Source organism: Tachyglossus aculeatus, chromosome 18, assembly GCF_015852505.1.
Source record: "Tachyglossus aculeatus isolate mTacAcu1 chromosome 18, mTacAcu1.pri, whole genome shotgun sequence".
Taxonomy (NCBI): Eukaryota; Metazoa; Chordata; class Mammalia; order Monotremata; family Tachyglossidae; genus Tachyglossus; species Tachyglossus aculeatus.
In genome coordinates, this window is record NC_052083.1 from 40,282,256 (window position 1) to 40,294,565 (window position 12,310).

General features: G+C 47.5%; 1 protein-coding gene across 1 annotated transcript in view; it reads left to right on the plus strand.

The window, feature by feature from the left end:
* Nucleotides 1-1,851, plus strand: part of C18H1orf185 (chromosome 18 C1orf185 homolog) — a 66,296-nt gene extending 64,445 nt beyond the window's left edge. Inside the window, 1 exon segment of the mRNA XM_038760322.1 lies at nt 896-1,851. Coding sequence (XP_038616250.1) covers nt 896-1,212 — 317 coding nt within the window. The 3' untranslated portion in view covers nt 1,213-1,851.
* The last annotated feature ends 10,459 nt before the right edge of the window (nt 1,852-12,310 follow it).

Sequence of the window (12,310 nt, forward strand, 5' to 3'; positions counted from 1 at the left end):
TGGATAGTACAATTCTGCAACAAAGAGAGACAATCCCTACCCAACAACGGGCTCACAGTCTAGAAGCGGGGAGACATACACAGTCCCTATCGTTCATAGAGTTCTCAGTCAAGAGTACCTACGTCCTTCTGACTTGGGTTCTAATCGCGGCTCTGCCACTCATCTGCTGTGTGGCCTTGGGCAAGTCACTTCATTTCTCTGGGCCTCAGCTCCCTCATCTTGTAAATTGGGGATTAAAACTATGAGCCTCATGTGGGACAGACACCGTGTGCAACTGGATTAGCTTCTACTTATCCCAGCGCATAGTACGGTTGCATGGGGCATAGTACTTAAGAAATACCATTAAAAAAACAAAAGGAGGGAGGACATCCAATGAATTAAGTGGTCCAGCACCAGCACATACTCAAACCAAAGCTGGGGCCAGAATGTAGGACATAGGGGATGATCTTTTTTTAAAACAAAATGGTATTTTTTAAGTGCTTACTCTGTGCCAAGCACTGTACACCATGCTGGGGTAAATGTAAGATCATTAGGTTGGACAAGGTCCCTGTCCCTTGTGGGGCTCACAGTCAAAGTAGGAGGGAGAACGGGCATTAAATCCCAATTTTACAGTTGAGGAAGCTGTGGGGCAGCGGAGCAAAGTGACTTGCCCAAGGTCACACAACAGGCAAGTGGCAGAGTCAGGATTAGAACCCAGGTCCTCCTGCCTCACAGGCCTGCCTCTCCCCACTAGACCACACAGCCTCTCATGAGGCCACACTGCTTGATTTAATACTTGTACTGCCAATCCAAAGATGTTTTTCACGACTGTTAGTTCAGTGTAAAAACGTAGTTAATAGAAGCTACAAGACTAACTCTTGAGTATGTAGTGTTCACGTTCAATCTATTTTTACAGCTATTAAAGCTCCTACCACAGATGAGTTATGTTCCGAAACAGAAAGGATCATCTGTGACACCTCAAATTCAGAGACCGGCTCTACTCTAGGAAAAAGAAGCTTGACCATAAGCTCAGCATCATCCTCACAGATTTCGTGGTATAGCCAGAGTATAGAAATAACTAGTGATTGGTTTTCAGATGACTCACGGTCACCCAATTTTCCAGTGTCCCTTTCAGAAGACACACTCATGGAGAAAGTGAAACTGTACCTGGCAAGCATTAATTTCGAAGAACATACCGGCAGACCTCCGAGTGCCAGTCAAACCTCGCCGTAGCGTGGTGCGTGCCAAGAGGAAAGCCTTAATGAAAGATTTGCACAAACCAAAACAAGGATTTCAGAGTCAGCCCTTTTGAAAGTTGGACTGACAAATTTCCTGCTTCTAAAACCTCACCTCCAGCGACATCTGCCAAAGATCGACGCCACCATTACCAGTACCTTGGTGGGCCTGGATTCAGACCCTGCTCCTCCGATTCTTGGGCTCAGATTAGTCACACTGACCAGAGTGGTCACGTCTTCCATGGGCATGGGACGGACAACTCCTTTCCATTTCTCTTGTGAGGGAAGACAGTGAACGGGAAGGAAGCTAAGCTACCCAGTAGCAAAACTGATCACTCTAAGTAGTCTGCAGCACAGATTTCACTCGCCAGCATTTCGGGTCCTTCCGTTTTTATTTTTGCAGTTTAATTTCTCAGCAGGAGTGCTTGCGTCAGCCTCTTCTTTTCTCGGAACATGTGGTAACTTAACCTGTCAATGACGAGACCCCGAGTCCAGTCGTTCCTTGCCTTTGGCCAACAAGGTTATAACTGTTGCTGTTTGACCGTCTTGGGCCGAAACAAGAGGTTTTCAAATGTGGGGTGACGGACGTAGAGGTCTGTAAAGAAAGAGCGTCATTATAATATACAATGAGGCAGTATGCAGCTGTTCTCTTTGCATTATTTTTTGTTAGATACATGGTCTTAGGGCTTAATTTGCAATGAGAGTGGCACCATGCAGTGTGAAGTGCCAGGCCAGCAGCGCCCCATATACGACTATTATTATTATTGTTAACCTTGAATGAGCCCTCACAGTGTGCAAACTGCTATACCAAGTGCTGGGCTAATCAGTCGGTCAGTGGTATTTATTGCCCTGTATCAAGTCCTTGGAAGAATGCAGTCAACCGAGAAGCAGGATGGTCTACAGAAAGAGCACAGATCTGGGAGTTAGAAAACCTGGGATCTATTCCCCGTTCTGCCTATTGCTTGCTGTGTGACCTTGGGCAAGTCACTTCACTTCTCTGTGCCTTAGTTTTCTCAACTATAAAATGAGGATTAAATACCTGTTCTCCCACCTACTTAGACTCTGAGCCCCATGTGAGACAGAGACTGTGTCCAATCTAATTAAGCTGTACCTACCCCAGCACTTAGAGCAGTATTTAACACGTAGTAAGCGCTTAACAAATACCATAAACAAGCAAGAAATGATACGAACCCTGCCCTTAAGGAGCGTACAATCCAGCGGGGGAGGCAGACACTAAACTACATTAGAGCTAGGGAAAGCAACTGAGTACACAGATGTACACAGGTGTGCTGTGGGGGTAAAAGCATCTATCTGCACAAGGGTGGGGCATTTAGGGGGACTCAAGCACATAAGTGATGTAGAAGGGAGGGAAACTAGAATGGGGAGATGAGAGATTAGTCAGGGAAGGCTTCCTGGAGAAGATGTCCTTTTAGTCAGGCTTTGAAGATGGAGGGAGTGGTGGTCTGTCATTTGTAAAGTGGGAGAGAGTTCCAGGCAGGAGAGAAGGGTTGGGAACAAGGTGACGACAACAAGAGAGATGAGACTGAGGCACAGTGAGTAGGTTGGGGTTAGAGGTGCGAAGTGTACCGGCTGGGTTGGAGCAGGAGAGGCACGAGGATAAATTGCAGAAGGGAGCTAACCGAAGCCCTTAAAGCCAATGATCAGGGGCTTCTCCTTGCTGCGGTGATGGGTGAGCCACTGTTGGAGGTTTTAGTGGCGAGGGGAGATGGGACACAGAAAAACTGACCTGGTCCCTGGCTTACAAGAGGTCCCTATCTAAAGTGGGGGAGGACAGATACATAGCAGAAAAAGAATGTACTGTAATACATGACAATATGAGGCAAAGTGCAAAGAAGGCCCATTAAGATTCACAAATCCAAAATTTGAACGTTAAACTAGTTCAGCTAACGAGACAGAGGAATCTTTGGGCACCTCACCGTCGTGGGCCAACAGCCCTCAGGACAAACTGCCACCCTTTTCCCGAAATTCTTCCTCTGGCTCTCCTTCCCCACCTTCCCCCTCGAAACAGGGAGAGGGAGAGAGGTCGGAAGTGGAAGAGAAGGTTGCTCAGGGAATCTGGAAGACAGGCTCCTGACCCGGAGCTTCCTCTTCTTTTCTCAGGGTGCCGTTTGAGCGGCTCAGAAGGAGAATATCTAAATTCTCCACTGGGCTAGGGACACTCCTTCCTGGCCAATCCCCTTCCGCCTCCTCCAGCAGGTTCTCTGGGAGGAGAGGAAATGGCATTAATCACCCCCTAAATCCTTTTCGAAGATGATCGGGAGTTGCAGGCCCTTAGAACTCCCTGGTTTCCCTGCTCGAGGAATAGTTACAGGATTGAATAACAATAATAGTAATGTATTTGTGAAGCGCTTGCTATGTGCCAAGCTCTGTACTAAGCACTGGGATGGATATGATCAAATCGGGTTGCACCCAGTCCTTGTCCCATGTGAGGCTCATAGTCTCAGTCTTCATTTTACAGATGGGGTAACTGAGACGTAGAGAAGTGATTTGCCCAAGGTCACACTACAGACGTGGCGGAGCTGGGATTAGAACCCATGACTTTGTGTCTCCCAGACTCTTGCGCTAAAGAGTCCCCCTCTCAGGTGGGTGTCCTGCCCTCTTCTCTCTCCTTTAGTCCCTGTTTACAACAGGCCGGAGGGGTAGTCACCGCATCTCTTTCCGGGACTCGGAGAAGCCGAAAGAGTTCTCTGCCCACCCAGAGCAAGGGTCTGCTTGGCCGTGGAAAAAGGAAGCCCTCTGCACAACCCCAGCTAGATCTCTGGCTCCTTGAAGGGAGTTAAAAGACCCAGGGCACATGGAACTTTAGTACATTTCAGAGATAATCCCTAAGGCTGCCCCTGGGCTGCCGCCCAAAGACCAGGGATCAGGTGAGCGAATGTCCCTCTTTGGGTGGGGTGGTCATGTTTGACAGGCCCGACAGGATGGGTGGTGGGGCAGCTACCATTGCTACTGCAGAAGACAGGGACACCCCCACCACCACCACCACCACAGTGGATGGACTGGCTTTTCCTGAAAGAATCGTTTCTGACATTTCTTCAGTTACCGCAGAATCTCCCATCATCAGCCCGGAATAGTTTTGGTCTGGCCAGGTGATCCCAGTTACTGTCGCTCTCCGCCCTGGGGTTGGGCATCATCGGTTTTCAGTGGCGGCCGCTCGGCCCTTGGGAGTCATTGAGGCTGGGTGGTGGCAGGAGCCAACTGGCCCCCAGAGCCCTGGCACAGCACCTGGGACTGAGTGAGAACGGCAGCAGAACCGGGAAATTCCCCATTCCCCCATCTTTTCCCTTTCTTCTGTCCCTTCTCCCTGCCCCCCTTCCTTTCCCACCCCTCTATTAGACTGGAGGGTTGGTCACCGCTCTTTGGGAGAGGGTTACCTTAATGGAGCGAGGCTATTTCCCTTTATTTGGATTAAGCTATCAGGGCATTACAAAAGCATTATCCCAGGGAGAAGCAGCCTGGCTCAGTGGGTTTGGGAGAGGATGTGGGTTCTAACCCCGGCTCTGCCACTTGTCCACTGTGTGACCTCGGGCAAGCCACTTCACTTCTCTGTGCCTCAGTGGCCTCATCTGTAAAATGGGGATGGAGACTGTGAGCCCCATGTGGGACAACCTGATCATCATCATCAATCGTATTTATTGAGCGCTTACAATGTGCAGAGCACTGTACTAAGCGCTTGGGAAGTACAAATTGGCAACATATAGAGACAGTCCCTACCCAACAGTGGGCTCACAGTCTAAAAGGGGGAGACAGAGAACAAAACCAAACATACTAACAAAATAAAATAAATAGAATAGATATGTACAAGTAAAATAAACAAATAATAGAGTAATAAATATGTACAAACATATATACATATATACAGGTGCTGTGGGGAAGGGAAGGAGGTAAGATGGGGGGATGGGGAGGGGGACGAGGGGGAGAGGAAGGAAGGGGCTCAGTCTGGGAAGGCCTCCTGGAGGAGGTGAGCTCTCAGCAGGGCCTTGAAGGGAGGAAGAGAGCTAGCTTGGCGGATGGGCAGAAGGATTGGGGGCATTCCAGGCCCGGAGGATGATGTGGGCCGGGGGTCGATGGCGGGACAGGCGAGAACGAGGTACGGTGAGGAGATTAGCAGCGGAGGGTGCGGGCTGGGCTGGAGAAGGACAGAAGGGAGGTGAGGTAGGAGGGGGCAAGGTGATGGATGGACAGCCTTGAAGCCCAGGGTGAGGAGTTTCTGCCTGATGCGCAGATTGATTGGTAGCCACTGGAGATTGTTGAGGAGGGGAGTAACATGCCCAGAGCGTTTCTGGACAAAGATAATCCGGGCAGCAGCATGAAGTATGGATGACCTGATGACCTTGTATCTCCCCCAGCGCTTAGAAAAGTGCTTGGCACGTAGTAAGCGCTTAACAAATACCACCACCACCAGCAGCAGCATCATCACTGGAGTGCAACTTCGTGTTTTTCCCAAGGGCCATCATGGATTTTTTCTTTATTCCATTATCACCGGATACAGAGAAGCAAAAGGAAGTAGCGCCCTCCGGTGGTCCCAAGTGGGATGTCACCAAGACGCTTGGACCGAGTTAGGTCCGGAGAGAGAACAACCTCCTTGTCAGTTGAGAAAGGAGCCTCTTCCCCTGTCTCCCCCTTTTAGACTGTGAGCCCACTGTTGGGTAGGGACTGTCTCTATGTGTTGCCAATTTGTACTTCCCAAGCGCTTAGTACAGTGCTCTGCACAGAGTAAGCGCTCAATAAATACGATTGATTGATTGATTGATTCCCCCCTTCAGTTTGCCTCCGCAGACTCCTCCAGGATGCCTGGAAGCTTCTCCATTTGGATGCAAAGAGATCTTTTCAACCTGGACGTCTCACCCCTGGTCCAGAGTCTGTTCTGTATGCCTCGACTTGGAAAAAAGAATCCCCAGGAGAGCTGCAAGGGGCTGATGGTTTTGCCCTAAATAGCTCTTGGATGTCTGAGTCACTGTAGTCAAGGTGGACTTGTCTGCAGGTCGGACACAGTTTTAGTGGTAGGCTTGGTAAAGCTGCTTTATCCTGGCCACAGCCGAATTGTACTTTCTGAGCGCTTAGTACAGTGTTCTCCTAGTTAGTACAGTACAGTCAGACTGAGCCCCTTCCTTCCTCTCCCCTTCGTCCCCCCTCCATCCCCCCATCTTACCTCCTTCCCTTCCCCACAGCACCTGTATATATGTTTGTACATATTTATTACTCTATTTTACTTGTACCTATCTAGTCTATTTATTTTATTTTGCTAGTATGTTTGGTTTTGTTCTCTGTCTCCCCCTTTTAGACTGCGAGCCCACTGTTGGGTAGGGACTGTCTCTATATGTTGCCAACTTGGACTTCCCAAGCACTTAGTACAGTGCTCTGCACACAGTAAGCGCTCAATAAATACAGTTGATTGATTGATTGTTCTGCACGCTGTAAGTGCTCAATAAATACGATGGAATGAATGAGAGTTTGAGGTTCTTGTTGCAGCAGTGTTGCTCTGATGCTATCTCAGAGCTACGTACAGGTGTTTTCCTTCTTTAGGTGTTTGTTATTCAGACCAATGGGTTTTTCAAGATTATTATTAATATATAGTTAATATATTAACTGATTGGTTGATTACAGTATTATATTTATATAATAATTCTTATAGTATTACATTGTTGGTAGTGATGATGATGGTAGTAAGTGCATACTATGCTAAACACTAGAGTATTGCCTCCTTATTTGGAAGCCTTCTTGCAAAGCACTGGTTCCACTGCTAGTGAAAATTTGAAGCATATTCAATAATAATCATTACAACCCTTGGCACAATGCCCAGTAGAAGTAGTAATAGGAGTGTTCTTATTAATGCATTATTATTATTATTATTATTATATTTCTTAAGCGCTTTGTGTAAAGCACCGTTCACAGCCTGGGGTAGATTGAAATTTATCAGGTTGGACACAATCCCTGTCCCACGTAGGGCTCACAGGTAGAAGGAGGAACAGGTACTTAATTCCCATGTTACAGTTGAGGAAACTGAGGCACATGGATATTAAGTCACTTGCCCGAGGTCACACTGTAGGCAAATGGTGGAGCTGGATTAGAACCCAGGTCCTCTGACTCCCAAGCCTCTGCTCTTTCTGTGGTATTTGTTAAATGCTTACTGTGTGCCAAACACTGTACTATGCTTTGGGTTAGATACAAGATAATCAGGTCCTGCATGGGGCTCGCAGTCTAAGTAGGAGGGAGCGCAGGTACTGAATCTGCATTTTGCAGGTGAGGGAACCGAGGTACAGGGAAGTCAAGTGGTTTCTCCAAGATAGCAGACAAAGTGGTGGAACTGGGATTAGAACACAGGCCCTGTCACTCCCAGACCCGTGCTCTTTCCATAAATCCACGCTGCTTACCACAATAATAACAACTGCACAGTGCCAAGGCCAGGGTAGAGACAAGATAATCAGGTTGGACAAAGTCCCTGTTCACATGGGACCCAAAGTCTAAGGGGGGAGGGAACAGGTATCCCATTTTACAGAGGAGGAAACTGAGGCTCAGAGAAGTTAAGTGACCTGCCCAAGGCTCACAGCAGATAGGTGGCAGATCTGGGATTAGAACTCCCTGGCACTTAGTAAGGGCTTAACAAATACCATGCAAAAACACCCAAGACAGGTGTCTCGACTCCCAGTTCTGGGCTTTTTACATTAGGCCATGCCACTTCCTATTAGTCCGAGCTCACAATTGGCCAGTGACAAAGGAAATAAAATATTCCTCCTTAAAATACGTGTGGATCAACGTTTCTATTCAATTGACCTGTTGTCTTTGAAGTCTGAAATAGAAAGTAAATAAAGTATTTGACAATCAAACGATGGTATTTATTGAGTGATTTTGTGTTAAAAAAAGCAGCCTGGCTTAGTGGAATGAGCACAGGCTTGGAAGTCAGAGGTCATGGGTTCTAATCCCGGCTCCGCCACGTCTGCTGTGTGACCTTGGGCAAGTCACTTAACGTCTGTGTGCCTCAGTGACCTCATCTGTAAACTGGGGATGAAGACTGTGAGCCCCACGTGGTACAACCTGATTACCTTAACAGTGCCTGGCACATAGTAAGCACTTAACAAATACTATCATTATTCTTGCCTCAGCTCTTCGTGGTTCTAGCGCTACCCTGTAATAATAATAATAATTATTATAATTAAGCCCTATCACCTATCATAACACGGACTGCCTAATCGAGCATTTTGCTCCTGTTTTACCTCATGGAGCAGTGCTGGCTGTGGGGCTCTTTTTATGGTACTTTTAAAAGATGTATTTAGTGTATTTATTTTTTAATTTATTTAGTATAAGTGCTTACTACATGCCAGTCCTTGTTCTAAGTGCTGGGATAGATACAAGCTAACTAGTTTGGACCCATGTGTCCCACATGGGGCTCACAGTCTTACAGATGAAGGACCTGAGGCCCGGAGAAATGAAGTGACAGATGGCAGAGCTGGGTTAGGACGCAGGTGTTTTTGACGCCCAGGCCTGGGCTTTAGCCATATGGCTTTTGAAGCTATCCAGGGGATCAGTCCCATTAGCTGGTATCAATCAATCAATCATATTTATTGAGCTTACCGTGTGCAGAGCACTGTACTAAGCACTTGGGAAGCACAAGTTGGCAACACATAGAGACAGTCCCTACCCAACAGTGGGCTCACAGTCTAGAAGTCTGTTTCAAGCCAAGCCAAATACGGGACTATTTAAGGCCAAGTCAGAAGGACGTTTTCACTTTGGTCACTGTCATTTTCCCTGGCATAATGCCACTCCCCTTTCAATGAGTCATTTAATTTCCATTAGGCAGCCCCACTATTGAACTTTCATTAAAAATGAATCACCGAGCTTTCCAGCCCCTCACCTGAAGCGTGTTCATATGAACAGCTTTGTCGGTATTTATTACTGAATAAGCGGTTACGTGGAACTTTATATTTTCCAAATGGTCCATTTCTTGTTATTCCCAGACGGGTCTCACCCAGGTTAGGACAGGCCCTGCCCTGCCAGCGGTGGGACCACTTGGCCGACGGGCCCCTTGGCAGGATTTCGGCCCCGGGGTCATCCCCTTCCTGCGTCAGAGCTCGCCCTTGGAGGAAAAAAAAAAGAAAATCACACCGTGAACAGCAAAGCGTTCTGCTTTCCGCTGCCTCCCGACCCCCTCACCGAGTCACTGAGAAGCACAGGCATTTGGCGGTGGTGGCAGGGGGATCATCATCATCATCATCATCATCAATCGTATTTATTGAGCGCTTACTGTGTGCAGAGCACTGTACTAAGTGCTTGGGAAGTACAAATTGGCAACATATAGAGACAGTCCTTACCCAACAGTGGGCTCACAGTCTAAAAGGGGGATGGGTAAACAGCAAGAGAAGGGGCTGGTGTTTTATGTCCCAAGGACGGGATCTCTTAAGGGGCTCCAAAACCAGGCCCCAGAAATTCCAGCATGGGCAAAATGCCCCAAGTCCAAGTCCCAGCAACTCCAGCTGAGTGGCTGAAGAGCTCCGACTTGGGATCTTTCCAGAGAGTTGTTAACAATTGTGGAATTTGTTATTATTATGAATAATAATAATGGTATTTGTTAGCACCTACTATGTGCCAGGCACTGTTCTATCGCTGGGGTAGATACAAGGTAATCAGGTTGGCCACTGTCCCACATGGGGCTCACAGTCGCAATCCCCATTTTACAAAATGAGATAACTGAGGCCCAGAGAAGAGAAGTGACTCGCCTAAGATAATAATAAATAATAATAATAATAATGATGGCATTTATTAAGTGCTTACTATGTGCAAAGCGCTGTTCTAAGCGCTGGGGAGGTTACAAGGAGATCAGGGTGTCCGACGGGGGGCTCACAGTCTTAATCCCCATTTTACAGATGAGGGAACTGAGGCCCAGAGAAGTTAAGTGACTTGCCCAAAGTCACACAGCTGACAATTGGCAGATCTGGGATTTGAACCCCTGACCCCTGACTCCAAAGCCCGTGCTCTTTCCACTGAGCCACCCTGCTGAGAACCAATCAATCAATTTGATCATGGGACTAAGAAAGCACATACACACTGGAAGATGCCCCTCTCTTAGTGCTCATGTTCCAAGCCCTGAAAAGATAGAAAATGGTCATTGATTTAGATCTGACATTAGTTAAGACTCGGGCATGTGGACCAGGACTTATTTTCCTATCTGAGTTCTACTTCCCCACCTCCCAGAAATGTTTTGAAGGTTAATTAAATGATGTTTGTTATGTACTTTGAAAGGCGGGCTGATAAGGGAATAGAAATATTATTCCTGAATTATTTTCACAGTTTTCCAGGCCAGAATCTCTGGCTGGCTCCCAGGGGTTCTTATAGGGAGGTTTGGAGGAAGTCTGCATGATTATAGCCATCTGCAGGAAAAGATCTTTCATTGAAAAGGGAGATCTTTAGAAAGGTAGTGAAAATAAATACTTGAAAGTTTCCTACAAAGGCTGACAAATTTTCATGTTGACGCAGCATTTTGGATTTGGGCAGGGTTTATACTCCCTTATTGTTGTGCTTTGCACATAGTAAGCGCTTAATAAATGCCACCATTATTATTATTAGGAGGAAAATTTGCCCAAGTATTGTAATGATGATTATGGTATCTGTTAAGCGCTGAGTATGTGCTAAGTGCTGGGGAAGATACAAGACAGTCGGGTTAGAGACAGTCCCTGTCCTCTATAGGGCTCACAGTCTAAGTAGGACGGAGGTCCAGTACTGAATCCCCACTTTACAAATGAGGAAACTGAGGCCCAGAGAAGGGAAATGACTCAGGGTCACAGAGCAGGCAAGTAGTGGAGTTGGGATTAGAACCCATGCCCTCTCACTCCCAGGCCTGGGCTCTCTCCTTTAGGCCACGCTGCTTCTGTACCCCGTAGATGCTCAAGAAGTACTCTTGATTGATTGATTGGTTTGCTTACAACCCTACTGAACACCAATCAATCAATCAATCATATTTATAATAATGGTAACTACATTTGTTAAGCACTTACTATGTGCCCGGCACTGTACTACGCACTGGGGTGGGTAGAAGCAAATAAGGTTGAATACAGTCCCTGTCCCAGACGGGACTCCCAAGTCTTCATCCCCGTTTTGCAGATGAGGAAACTGAGGCATGGAGAAGTGAAGTGACTTGCCCAAGGCCGCAGAGCGAGACAAGTGGCAGAACTGGGATTAATACTCATGACTTTCTGACTCTCACGCCCACGTTCTGTCCTCTGCACAATGCTGCACACTGTGTGCAGAGTATTGTACTAAGCGCTTGGGGGAGTACAGTACGACAGAGGCAATTAACCCGTTCCTGGAAACCAGGGGTTGGGTTAAGTGGCCTTCGAGGCCTCCTGCAGCTCTGGGATTCTGTGTACGTAGGGTCCCAACCAGGCTTTCAGCGATTGCCAACGGAGTTTGGACCGACAGGTGAGCAAGACCACCTCGCTCCAAAGCAAAGAGTTCGGGTCCAGAATCGGTCCGGCCCTCCGGCTGGACCTTTCTGTTTCAGCTTGGTAGGCTTGGCCTCATTCGGTGCCTCCTTCGGGATTCAGCCCAGTGTTTCCCCCTCTAGACTAGAAGCTCGTTGTGGACAGGGAATGTGTCTGTTATATTGTTCTATCATACTCTTCCAAGCCCTTAGTACAGTATTCCGCACTCAATAAACATGACTGACTTAGCTGGGTCATCACCCCTCCATGGTCCCGCTGGGGCCTTCCATGGAGGCCAATTGTAGATTGACCTGGATCAGAAGCCGTCCAGCCGACGGGGTCCGCTGCTGCAGCACGAGAGTGGGTATAGAGTGGGTTTAACAAATACCGTAATTATTATGATTTTTTTTAAAATGATGGTATTTGCTTAGCTCTTACTATGTGCCAAACACTGTTCTAAGTGCAGGGATAGATACAAGGTGATCAGGTTGTCCCACGTGGGGCTCACGGTCTCAATCCCCATTTTACAGATGAGGTAACCGAGGCACAGAGAAGTTAAGTGTCTAATGTCACACGGCTGACAAGTGGCAGAGCCCCATGCCCGTACTTTTTCCACTTTGCCACGTGCTTCTCTGTTACCCCAGCACTTAGTAAGGTGCC